Below are 13,723 nucleotides of genomic sequence, written 5' to 3'. Positions count from 1 at the left end.
TTGCTTTAGTTGATTTTGATTATTGAACATCTGCATAGCTGAATGAATGCATGTAAGTAGGTTATCTGACCCAAATTTTGGGATTTTGTTTCAGGTGGGATTTGAGATGGCTGATACTGTATCAGCCATCTCAAATCCCATACTATTGCTGAAGCAGAAGGAATATCTATGAACAGTGTTTCTTTCAAAGCCCTGCTTGGAAAAGGTTAAAAAAACTAACTTGTACTCTCTGATTAATTTGTGATTATCATCAAAATGTATTTATTTTATCTTCAGTTCTTTCAGTTTTGGGTGTGGTAGGTTGCAGGAGTTGCTGCTGCTGGTCTTTCTCTCGCTCATGTTGCTGCAGAAGCGCATCTGAGATTGAGAACCTTGGTCATATTGAGATTCTTGTTTGTGCTCAAATTTGTTATATACTACTTGTTACAATTCTTTTCTCCTTGATGAATTGGAAAATCCCCTTTTAGTTTTTAAGTTTTTACTGATTGGTTAGTCCTTCTTTTCCCCTTCCTGTTTTCTGATTTCATTTTTTCTTTCTCTTATGGGTAACCAGTTACAAAAGGACCCTCTGTTAGTCATTATACCAAGCTGTTATTTTCCTTATATAAGAACCCTTTGGATAATTGGATTGATTAGCATTAGAAAATGCCCTGCAAGTTTGTGGGAATGGTTATCTGGTTTATGTTGGGAGGGTGCATTTGCTGTCATGTGTGGCTTTATTATCAAAGTTGGAAGAGAAGGAACTTCTGTGGCTTTATGTTTTTTCTTCATAGTTACGCGTTTGATTGTATTGTCATCTCATAGGGTTTGTTTCAGATTCAGTATGACACTATAACTAGAATGTAAATTAATACATGTAATTATATTTAGGCTTTTAGACACGTGTGATTAAAATTAAGCACGTGGTTCAGTTAGTAAGTTAGAATTAGTTTTAGCTACAGTTAGTTAGTTAGTTAGAGAGTTTGTTATGAGTTAGTTGAGATTAGCTTAGTTGATTAGCATTTGTATATACATTTCTGATCAATAAACAAACACTGATTCAGAATCTACAAATTTTCTCTCAATATAAATAAACCCAGATTTCAAAAAAACCTTTTTTTGTAAATATGTTTTAGATTTTGTTCCATTATCATTTTGGTTTCGTCTTCGTAGATTCAATGTGTTATTCTCATGATGTTGATGCATTTTGTTCATAACTCAATAGGTTATTTAGGAAAATATAAATGTTCTGTTTGGTTGTTTGAAGAGATCACATTAAGTTGTGCAATTTGTCTCAAGTAATTGCTAATTTCATTGACATTGAGGTTTCTAACAACATTCATATACTTGAGTTATTAAGTTTACTGCAACTCCTTGTTAGTTGGAATTATGTGCTAAGGGAAGAGCCGGGGCAGAGAACATGAGAGGTCGTACTAAAAGTGTGTTTGGAATGCTACTACCAGGTTTCAAACATAGATGTTAGATTTACTGATCTATAGTATGCAAAGGAAGCCTACTGATCCTCAATCTGGTTGGGATAAATGCCATGGTCATGGAGATTGATGGGAATGCAAAAGTGCGGTACATTGCTGAAAAGGAAGATGCAGAAATTGTAATGGAGCCACTGCCACAAATTAGAGCTAAACTCAGTAGGATTAAGCAAAAATAGATGAAAGATTATGAGGTGACAATGACATAGTTAAAGATATATTTGTGGTTTTTACATGGAGTGTGATTAGATGTTGGTTAGCTTAGTGAGAAATTATATTAGTTTCCTTGGTCAATACTATAGGTTGGTTATTATGTAGTTACTTTCTTACGCTCTATATTTGCCACATGATTGGATTCTTCTACACATCATATTCATTCATTAAATTTTAGATTCTCTTTTCACTTTCTCCCAATATACTATGTGGTTGTTGCCATGTCTCTCAACACTCCATAGTTAGAATTCAAAGTACTGCCTTTTGGCTGTGTTCAGCACTTGTCTGCTAAGGCCTAAAGCTGATTATGTATAAAAACATCTAATATTAGGTTTAATCTCCGAGTGTTATTATCTAATACATGATTGGTCAATGGTGTGAAATTGAAAGTCTGATTGCTGATGAAATTTTCTGCAATATTGTGATCAGTTTCATCTTCAGTGAATCTACATCTGAATTTTTAACCATCAGGAAGCACTGTAAAAGGCTCTATACCTATCCCCGAAGGTATGAAGTCAAAAATTTCAAAAGATGAATTCACATGAGGTGATTGACAGTATCTCTACATTTGATAATTTTATACAGGGTTGTGCTCATGCATTCATGAAACACATTAGAGAAAGAATTTTCTAACTCTGATGCTTAAGGGTGTTGAAGAGCTTAATGATGTTTGATGCTGCCAAAGTAACTAAAAAAATAGTCACTTTTGTATTTTTTGATGTATGAATTATGATTGCTGATCCCAGATGTTTATGAAGTCATGTTCTTTCTTTTTATGAGGGAAAATAAGCACTATTTGATGCACGAGTGGAAGATTATAAGCACTATATGAAGAAATAGCACAGGTTTGTCGATCAGGATCACACTTTGTTAAAGTCTCTCCTAGCTTATTGCAGGAGATGCCTACAAAGAATGGGTTTTAACTTCCTATCTTCAAAATTTATCTTGATAGGTTTGGACAATATCTGCTAATGGGGAGAGAAAATTGGTGAATTATTTGCCAAGGCTATGGAGAAAGTTGGCAAAGAGGGAGTGATCACAACTGCAATAAGTTTTTTATCTTATCATCATATTGACAAAGCCATACCTTCTGTTGAATCAAATTTTGGGTGATGAGACAGCAGTGCATTATTTTGATGGTCAAAGAAATTTATGGTTAGTTTAAATTCCCATTTATTTGTATATTTCCTTTTTACAATTCAATGGTGTGATTGATCATCTTCTTTGTTTTTTCTAGTTCTTTAAATATGCTTCTTAACCTGCTTTTCTTCAGTTGCAGGAGGTAGATGTCCGCAGAATTCTGTAAGGTTTATGGAACTTGCACAGTTCTCTTGTTTGGAAAAAGTCTTACCTATGCTTCCAGTTCAGACTTGTAATTGTAACAGTACAAAATAGAAGGGTTTCTCTCTAGTTGTTCAGACTTGTTCTTGTTGCTCTAGCTGTTTGGTTTCAGATTTCTCTAGTTGTATATGCTGTGTTCTGTCCCAACTAGGAGGGATTGTTCCCAGTAACCTTTGATTATGATGAAATAAAGATCTCTTTTGTTGTAAAAAAAAACATAGTAACTGTGATCACTCGTATCTACTGCTTCTTAAATGCTCAGTTAAGCACTTATGAAAAGGAGCTTGAAGAGATGAAGCACATGACCAAGCAAGAATTTGTTGCCAATTTAAGGAGGTTCCATAAAAAAAACATCGGTTGGCAACAGAACCGTTGTGAAACCGATGTGAAATGTATACTTTTCACATCGGTTTAGACAAACAACCGATGTAAAATGTATACTTTTAACATCGATTACGACAAACAACTGATGTAAAATGTATACATTTCAACCGATGTGAAATGTATACATTTTACATCCGTTGTTTGTCATAACCGATGTGAAAAGTATACATTTTACATCGGTTGTTTGTCTAAACCGATGTGAAAAGTATACAATTCACATCGGTTACCACAAATAACCGATGTGAAAAGTGTGAAAAGTATACTTTTCACATCGGTTATTTGTACCGATGTGAAATATATACTTTTCACATCGGTTACCACAAATAACCTACTTTTCACATCGGTTACAAAACCGATGTGAAAAGTGAGGACTTATCACATCACGTTTTTTTACATCGGACGAAAGCCGATGTGAAAACTTGAAAATAACCGATGTGAAAAGTACTTTTCTAGTCAAGATTCAGTAAAACAATTATCTATTATGGCTGTTTTTTCCCTTGGGGAAACCTTTGTTGGGTACCGGTTACTGGGGCAGGGTATGTGGTTACCGCAACAGAATTGAAGAGATTTGTTGTGAATTAAAGGGGAATGGAGGGAAAAGAAATCTAAAGTCTATTTTTATTGGACTATTATTGCTTTGAACATGGAATTAATCATAACTTGGTGTAGATTGAGAAAAATAATGATAATAATAATAATTTATTCTTACTGCTTTTCATTCGTCGATCACTTTTGCGCGTGTCGTGAATCAGATGTATCTTGTGTAAATTGATTCTTTTTTAATTAAAGGAAACTAAGGCGAAGAAGTAGAAGGTAACAAGCTTTATAAAAAAGATGGAGAATTCTCTTATCCAAATTTTAAATAATCAAGATTCAGTAAAACAATCATCTATTATGGCATCTTTTTCCTTTGGATAAACCTCTGTTGGGAACCGGTTACTGTGGCAGGTTATGTGGTTACCGCTACAGAATTGAAGAGATTTGTTGTGAATTTAAGGGGAATGGAGGGAAACGAAATTATTGTGGTCTATTTTTATTGGACTATTATTGCTTTGAACATGGAATTAATCATAACTTGGTGTAGATTGAGAAAAATAATGATAATAATAATAATTTATTCTTACTGCTTTTCATTCGTCTATCACTTTTGCGCTTGTCGTGAATCATATGTATCTTGTGTACACTGATTCTTTTTTAATTAAAGGAAACTAAGGCGAAGAAGTAGAAGGTAACAAGCTTTATTAAAAAGATGGAGAATTATCTTATCCAAATTTTAAATAGTCAAGATTCAGTAAAACAATTATCTATTATGGCTGCTTTTTCCCTTGGGGAAACCTTTGTTGGGTAACGGCTAGTGGGGCAGGGTATGTGGTTACCGCAACAGAATTGAAGAGATTTGTTGTGAATTAAAGGGGAATGGAGGGAAAAGAAATCTTAAGTCTATTTTTATTGGACTATTATTGCTTTGAACATGGAATTAATCATAACTTTGTGTAGATTGAGAAAAATAATGATAATAATAATAATTTATTCTTACTGCTTTTCATTCGTCGATCACTTTTGTGTGTCGTGAATCAGATGTATCTTGTGTAAACTGATTCTTTTTGAATTAAAGGGAACTAAGGCGAAGAAGTAGAAGGTAACAAGCTTTATAAAAAAGATGGAGAATTCTCTTATCCAAATTTTAAATAGTCAAGATTCAGTAAAACAATCATCTATTATGGCTTCTTTTTCCCTTGGGGAAACCTTTGTTGGGAACCGGTTACTGTGGCAGGTTATGTGGTTACCGCTACAGAATTGAAGAGATTTGTTGTGAATTTAAGGGGAATGGAGGGAAAAGAAATTATTGTGGTCTATTTTTATTGAACTGTTATTGCTTTGAACATGGAATTAATCATAACTTGGTGTAGATTGAGAAAAATAATGATAATAATAATAGTTTATTCTTACTACTTTTCATTCGTCTAACACTTTTGCGCTTGTCGTGAATCATATGTATCTTGTGTACACTGATTCTTTTTTAATTAAAGGAAACTAAGGCGAAGAAGTAGAAGGTTACAAGCTTTATTAAAAAAATGGAGAATTATCTTATCCAAATTTTAAATAGTCAAAATTCAGTAAAACAATTATCTATTATGGCTGTTTTTTCCCTTGGGGAAACCTATGTTGGGTACTGGTTACTGGGGCAGGGTATGTGGTTACCGCAACAGAATTGAAGAGATTTGTTGTGAATTAAAGGGGAATGGAGGGAAAAGAAATTATTGTGGTCTATTTTTATTGGACTATTATTGCTTTGAACATGGAATTAATCATAACTTGGTGTAGATTGAGAAAAATAATGATAATAATAATAATTTATTTTTACTGCTTTTCATTCGTCTATCACTTTTGCGCTTGTCGTGAATCATATGTATCTTGTGTACACAGATTCATTTTGAATTAAAGGAAACCAAGGCGAAGAAGTATAATGTAACAAGCTTTATTAAAAAGATGGAGAATTATCTTATCCAAATTTTAAATAGTCAAGATTCATTAAAACAATTATCTATTATGGCTGCTTTTTCCCTTGGAGAAACCTTTGTTGGGTACCGGTTACTGGGGCAGGGTATGTGGTTACCGCAACAGAATTGAAGAGATTTGTTGGGAATTAAAGGGGAATGGAGGGAAAAAAATCTTAAGTCTATTTTTATTGGACTATTATTGCTTTGAACATGAAATTAATCATAACTTGGTGTAGATTGAGAAAAATAATGATAATAATAATAATTTATTCTTACTGTTTTTCATTCGTCTATCACTTTTGCGCTTGTCGTGAATCATATGTATCTTGTGTAAACTGATTCTTTTTGAATTAAAGGAAACTAAGGCGAAGAAGTAGAAGGTAACAAGCTTTATAAAAAAGATGGAGAATTATCTTATCCAAATTTTAAATAGTCAAGATTCAGTAAAACAATTATCTATTATGGCTGCTTTTTCCCTTGGGCAAACCTTTGTTGGGTACCGGTTACTGGGGCAGGGTATGTGGTTACCGCAACAGAATTGAAGAGATTTGTTGTGAATTAAAGGGGAATGGAGGGAAAAGAAATTATTGTGGTCTATTTTTATTGGACTATTATTGCTTTGAACATGGAATTAATCATAACTTGGTGTAGATTGAGAAAAATAATGATAATAATAATAATTTATTCTTAGTGTTTTTCATTCGTCTATCACTTTTGCGCTTGTCGTGAATCATATGTATCTTGTGTACACTGATTCTTTTTGAATTAAAGGAAAGTAAGGCGAAGAAGTAGAAGGTAACAAGCTTTATTAAAAAGATGGAGAATTATCTTATCCAAATTTTAAATAGTCAAGATTCAGTAAAACAATTATCTATTATGGCTGCTTTTTCACTTGGGGAAACCTTTGTTGGGTACCGGTTACTGGGGCAGGGTATGTGGTTACCGCAACAGAATTGAAGAGATTTGTTGTGAATTAAAGGGGAATGGAGGGAAAAGAAATCTTAAGTCTATTTTTATTGGACTATTATTACTTTGAACATGGAATTAATCATAACTTGGTGTAGATTGAGAAAAATAATGATAATAATAATAATTTATTCTTACTGCTTTTCATTTGTCGATCACTTTTGCGCGTGTCGTGAATAAGATGTATCACTTGTGAATCAAAGGGAAATTCAAGTAAAACAAATTATAAGTCTTTCTTTATTGTACTATCAATGCTTTTAAAAGGATATCAATCATCACTTGGTGGAGATTGAAAAATATAACAATTTATTTTCACTACTTTTCATTGGTTAATAGAATACACGATTGTGGTAAAGCAGGTGTATTATTTGGTTACCAAAACAGAAATAAAATGATTAATTGTTAATCAAAGCAAAATGCAAAGAAAAATGTCAAGCTTTATTACGAGCATGATGATTGTTTTATCAAAATTTTAATAGTAAAGATTAAGTAAAAAATATTTATTTGAACTGCTTTTCAGTGGTTAATGCAATATGCGCTTGTGGTTAATAAAATGTAATATTTGGTTACAACAGAAGTAAAGTTATTAAATGCAAGTAAAAGAAGTCTTGTTTATTGTACTATCAATTCTTTTAATAGGATACTAATCATCATTTGATGGAGATTGAAAAAAATAACAATTTATTTTAACTACTTTTAATTGGTTGATGCAGTATTCACTTGTGGTGAATCAAATGCAATAATTGGTGACCACGATAGAAATATAATGATTAATTGTGAATCAAAGCAAAATGCAAAGAATATGTCACAATCTTTATTACAAGGAGATGAATTCTTTTATCAAAATTTTGACTGGTTAATCAAATGCATTATTTGGTTTCAACAATAAAAGTAAATTGATTAGTTGTGAATCAAAGAGAAATGCAAGTAAAAGAAATCTCAAGTTTTTTTATTGCACTATTAATGCTTTTTATAGGATATTAATCATCACTTGATGGAAAATGATTAAAATAATTATTTATTTTTACTGCTTTTGATTGGTTGATGCAGTATATGTTTGTGGTGAATCAAATGTATTTCTTGGTTACCAGATCAAAAGTTAAGTTATTAAATTGTTTATCAATTAAAAATACAAAGAAAAATGTCACAAGCTAACTTTATTTCTTTAATCACTTTAAGAACAACTTTAATCATCTTTCTTATAAAAAAAGAAAAAATTTAATCATCTTAAGATTTGGTGAAATTGGTGAGAGATGTAAAGATAAAAGTGATTAATCGTGTATCAAATGAGAAATCCAAAGAAATTGGTGAATATTGAGCACTGTTTTTTTTTTTTTTTCTGATTTTCAATGGTTAATTCAATACAGCTTGATGGTTAAACCAACATATTATTTGGTTACCAAGAAAAACTCAACATATTAAATACACGAGGGTTAAGAACCTTGCACTATAATACATTTCTAAAGTATCTCTGGAGCAAATTGTAACCGATGTGAAAATTACTTTTTTACATTGGACATCCGGTATAACCGATGTGAAAAGTATATATTTCACATCGGTTTGAAATGCAACTGATGTGAAAACTACATATTTCACATCGGCTTTGAATTGCAACCGATGTGAAAACCCATTTATTTAAAAAAAAAAATAAACCAGTTATGTTTGGAATCAATTAAAAAGTCACACCTATAGGCAGAACCATACAAACTCAAAACCAACAAATTTAAAAAGTTTTACTTCCGTCTTTGAGCATAAGATAAAAAATTACATTAGCAATATTTTAACTATGATCTGCAATCTTATAACAAAAATGAAAAGGACTAATACAGTATATGTATGCATTTTCCTCCCTACTATTCCTGGAGAAACTGAGTTTACTAGAACCATGGCAATATTGTGTGCATTCATCCTACTCAGATGTTCCTCTTGGACAACATCAACCATCAGATTAATAGCCCAGTCAAGAAGGGAAGCTTCAGTGTGAGTATTGTCTGTATTAATTCTGAAAATCCCCTCTGCCTGCATACATAAATTCAATTGTTTAACCAAGATTACATTTTGACATCTGAAAATCCCCTCTGTCTTGTTTTTTTTTTTTTGTAATTGTGTTCAGTTGTAATATTCAACAATATGAGAAATTGAGACAAGGAGAAGATGAGCTGAGAAAGATCTAGGTGATCAACCTGCAACCCTCCTTGGGCATACAAGTGCCTTTGCATTTGTAACAAAATTGTCGGCACACTGTTCCCTCTTGTGTCATATGATAACTGCATTGATTCTGTTGAAACTCCAAACATAGTTGCACTGCATGTGAAAATGAAAAATTAAAATCACACATAAGATTAGTTCAAGAATTTTGGATTAATAAACAAGAAATGGCAATCATGCATTCATGAAAAAGACAAGTAACATCTTAATTCATGATGAATACAACTAACTACAAATAGGGTAGCTCTTTCATGCCCGCTCTCAAATTTAGAGGGTTGTGCTGCTCTCTTCTTATTAATCACTAAAATATAAATTTTAAAACTTATTATTTTCTGTCATGACGTGACTTTTATTACACTAAGTAATCACTTATTTGTGAATTATGACAGGGCTGTGGAAAAGTTTTCACTACAAATATTCTACAAGGTTGACAGAGCTTTGAACTTCCAAAGAAAACTATTTAAACATTTTGTCATATACAACATTCACTCATCACAAGCAATACAACTGGGCAGAAGTCATAAAAATCCTTTTTATATTATCCATGATTGTAATGGTGGTCTATAGCCCAAGATAACTACTAGTACTTCCTCCATTCTATTTTTGTTGTTTTCATTTCTTTCATTTATTGTGGGTTGGTATTGGTGGTGGGAAGTTGAGGAAGAATAAATGTAAAGAGTTTTGTTGTAAATTAGGATATCAACTAAAGACTTCTTAAACTACATGCATAACCTTAAACAACTAAAATTATGGACTGAAGGTAGTAAGACAAAGCAAGCAACCAGTGGACTAAAATCAATAAGAAAATGACTCACAGATGTCTCAGTTTCTTCATGGTTGGTAAATAATGAGGGGCATTTTGGCTCAAATAATTGCAAGCCATGTTTCTGCAATAAATAAGATTCATCAGAAAAACTCACTGCTGAAGACACAGAGTCACAGGAACAAATAGAATTCACTGATGAAGGAACGAAATCAGGATAACAATAGGCTTATACTGATGAAGGAACGAAATCACAGAACAATAGCCATGTGTGCACCAATTCCACACTGATGTGTGGCATTGGGTAGCAAACTATATGGTATCTCACCAACTATGCTGTTAGAACTCACATCCCTAAATAAACAAGAATATGGAAACAAGTAAGTCACATATGTTTACAGTGAAACAGAACAACTTGAACTATATACACAATTACTTACAGATGCTTCAAGTTTTGTAGATTGTGAAGCAAGCCTCCGAGATACCCAGTGATGTTCAATCCTTGAATTTTGATGCATAAAGACAAAAAGTATGCAATTAAGGGGTTCATTAATTAGGGGCAAAACCATCTTAATAATGTGGATACTAATTTGTCTACTCTACACTACAGAGTTGTTTGTTTCATTACAAGTGTATAACTGATGACCCAGAACATGCTACTCCGTTCCAAGACTCCACACAAGGATCGCTACCATTCCATCCTTGAAGCTCCGGTGGGTAGTTCAAGGTTCTGTATAGGTCCTGGAGAGCAACCACTGCTCATAAAAACAAAAATTACAAGAAATTGATTCGTAGTTTCAAAAATCAAACACTTTTCTACTGAATTGATTCAAAGAAATTCCCAAGTATATCTATGACATTCACACACTTCAACAATCGAATAAACACAAATACGAACCTATACATGAAATGAACCCTAAATCCCTAAATCAGAACCCATCGCATACCTCAGCCTCGTCAACATGCTTCCAGGGACTAGGCTCCTCACCATCCCATGTCCGATCCTCATCCAGCGACGGTTGTCGTCCGCTACCACCAGCGCCGCCACGGCTCTTAGACGGAGCAACCGGATCTCTGACATTATCCTCATCGCCGTTGGATATACTAAGCAGCTCCACTTCAGAATCGTCGTCGAGAAGAGAGAGCTTGGGTCCGCCGCCGACGGTGACGAAGAAGAAGAGCCGAAAGATGAATTGGTCACCAACATGGGAGAATCCAGCACCGATTGAGTTCGACGGAGGTGATGGAAGCCATGTTCGCTGAGTGACACAACTTAAGATTCAGTGGCCATATATAAGGTAATTAATTTAAGTATCAAGAGTTGCCAACTAAAAGGAAATCTAGGAGTTGTACATTGACACAGATATGAAGCTCAGACCTAGAACCAAAATATAGCTAGAGGTGTCACAGAAATAAGTAGTAGTCAGTCATGTGACCATTACCTATGACTCTCGATTCCATAAAATGAGTGCTTGTAGCAACCACCTCGTGCTCGAAGCTGAGACTTGGTCCATCTACAAATCTTGACACCGCTATATGAACCAATAATTTTATACCCCTGCAAATTGATAACATTAGAAGAAAGCCAATCCAAAAGATATTATCATCTAACAATGTTCAATTGACTGTAAAGCAAATCCAATAAACCACCACTGGTGAAACAATCAAAGAAATTGGAGGAGTCATCACCACCTTCAGAACCACTCAAAACACCACCTTCCTCATCACTCTCAACAGCACCACCGTCATCATCACCTTTCAACACCCCAACCACCTCTGCACACCACCGGTCGAAAACCGCATCCACGTCACCCTCATCAACATCCCCTTCAACAAGAGGAACCACCTCCGCTGCGCCCAGCTACCTCATCCTCTTCGTGAGGTCCCTCGCGACGACATTAAAGGAGTCACCATAACCTCTGCTTCCAACACCTCAACCGCGATAGCAGCAACGAACCAACCCTAAAATGCTCGGGGCGAGCCACGAGGCGAAGAAGCGAGATTCGGGCGGAGGCTTCCCGTCTTCCCAGGTGGAAGCCACGAGGAGGAGGAGTGTTTAGCAGGAGCGGCGGCGAGTCACAGAGCAGGAGCGACGGCGAGGCTTAGCAACGAGTAGGAGCGGCGACGAGGTCGTAGACTCTGGTGAAGGTTTCTTCGCGGAGAACGACGTTGTTTTGGGTAGAGGGAGTTGGTGTTGGGATAGGGATTGGGATGGGGTGGTTCCTTTGTGGAGGGAAAGTCCGTAGGAGAGTGTTGTGGTGGTGAAGTTTCGGATGGAGAATGTGGTAGGAAGGGGAAGAGAAAGGGAAGGCTTGTGAGTAATAGGGAAGATGAGCTTTGATGGAAGATGAACAAGATGAAGATAAGCAGGAGCAACTTAGGTTTTTTTGTGAATGACTGAGTTTGTGTGGTTGGATTCACGGTTTGTGTAAAAATTAAAGAATAAATAGGGACTTTTCCCAACGGTTACATCATGACCGATGTGAAAATTAAAGAAAAGATAGACTTTTCCTAACGGTTGTATTATACCTGATGTAAAAAGTACTTCATCAAAATTTCAAAAATACCACGCACTTAGCTTTCACATCGCTTATTGTATCAACCGTTGTAAAAACTCTTCACTAATTACTTTTCACATCAGACATATTCTCAACTGATGTAAAAACTCTCATAAAAGTTCACTATAATTTCAATATTGCCACCGCATTATCTTTCACATCAGGTATTTCATTCACCGTTATAAAAAGTCAGATGTGAAAAATCATTTTTCTAGTAGTGAAGTTGGCAGCGATGGAGGGTGGTGGTGCTGGTGACTTATACGTCACAACCTTATCATGCCTTATCCATCACTCACATGATGGATTAAATAATACGTCATTTTAACGTATAAGGGGACTTTGATGGATAAACTGATACAATACAATGTCATCACCAAACAATGGATAAACTCATAATGTATTGTATAAGCTTATATTATCATGCATAATACGGCGTGTCAAACGAGCCCTAAGAACAACTTTAATCATCTTTAAATTAATTAGAGGCATGAAAAATCACGTCAGTCATCCTAAGAATCATTTACCTAGGTTAAGGATCATTTTAAAAATCAATTATTTATAATATGGATAGTTTAAATCATATTATGTGACAAATAATTAGGTTAAGAACACTTTAATCATCTTAAGAATTAGTTAATCACCTTAATAACAACTTTAATCATCTTAAAATTCATTAGTGGCATTAGAAATCACCTTAGTCATGCTAAGAATCACTTACCTAGGTTAAGGATTATCTGAAAAATCAAATATTTATAATATGGTTAGCTTAAATCATATTATGTGACAAATAACTAGGTTAAGAACACTTTAATCGTCATAAGAATCAATTAATCGCCTTAAGAACAACTTTAATCATCTTAAAATTAATTAGAGGCATTAAAAATCACCTTGGTCATCCTAAGAATCACTTGTCTAGGTTAAGGATCATCTTAAAAATCAATTATTTATAATATGGATAAGTTAAATTATCTCAATAATAAATTACTTGTGCTAATAATCACTTTAATCATCATAAGGATCAATTAAACGCCTTAAGAACAACTTTAACCATCTTTAAAGTTAATTATTCGCATTAAGAATCATCTTAATCATGTTAACGATCACCTAGCTAGGTTAAGGATCATCTTAAATCATAATACGTGACAAATAACCATGTTAAGAACACTTTAATTATCGTAAGAATCAATTAATCACCTTAAGAACAACTTTAATCATCTTCAAATTAATTAGAGGCATGAAAAATCACCTTAGTCATTCTAAGAATCACTTACCTAGGTTAATGATCATCTTAAAAATCAAACATTTATAATATGGATAAGT

The 13,723-nt window shown here is 34.0% G+C and overlaps 1 protein-coding gene and 1 long non-coding RNA gene across 2 annotated transcripts; one reads left to right on the top strand and one right to left on the bottom strand.

Annotated features, from left to right (window-relative positions):
* The first annotated feature begins 234 nt into the window (after window positions 1-234).
* On the top strand, window positions 235-3,240 carry LOC130727490 (uncharacterized). The gene is made up of 3 exons (XR_009015316.1): window positions 235-2,527; window positions 2,635-2,837; window positions 2,956-3,240. It is a non-coding gene; the product is annotated as an uncharacterized LOC130727490 (long non-coding RNA).
* Window positions 3,241-8,596: 5,356 nt separating this feature from the next.
* Window positions 8,597-13,299, bottom strand: LOC130710502 (uncharacterized). The gene is made up of 9 exons (XM_057559799.1): window positions 13,291-13,299; window positions 13,122-13,137; window positions 11,458-11,672; window positions 11,288-11,403; window positions 10,793-11,117; window positions 10,474-10,586; window positions 9,898-9,969; window positions 9,058-9,178; window positions 8,597-8,893 (listed from the first exon to the last, which is right to left on the bottom strand). Exons 1-9 carry the CDS (start codon window positions 13,297-13,299, stop codon window positions 8,639-8,641), a joined length of 1,242 nt encoding a protein of 413 aa, XP_057415782.1. The 3' UTR covers window positions 8,597-8,638.
* Window positions 13,300-13,723: the final 424 nt, after the last annotated feature.

The sequence above is a fragment of the Lotus japonicus genome, chromosome 1 (assembly GCF_012489685.1).
Source record: "Lotus japonicus ecotype B-129 chromosome 1, LjGifu_v1.2".
NCBI lineage: Eukaryota > Viridiplantae > Streptophyta > Magnoliopsida > Fabales > Fabaceae > Lotus > Lotus japonicus.
This window is presented reverse-complemented; position numbering and strand designations above follow the sequence as displayed.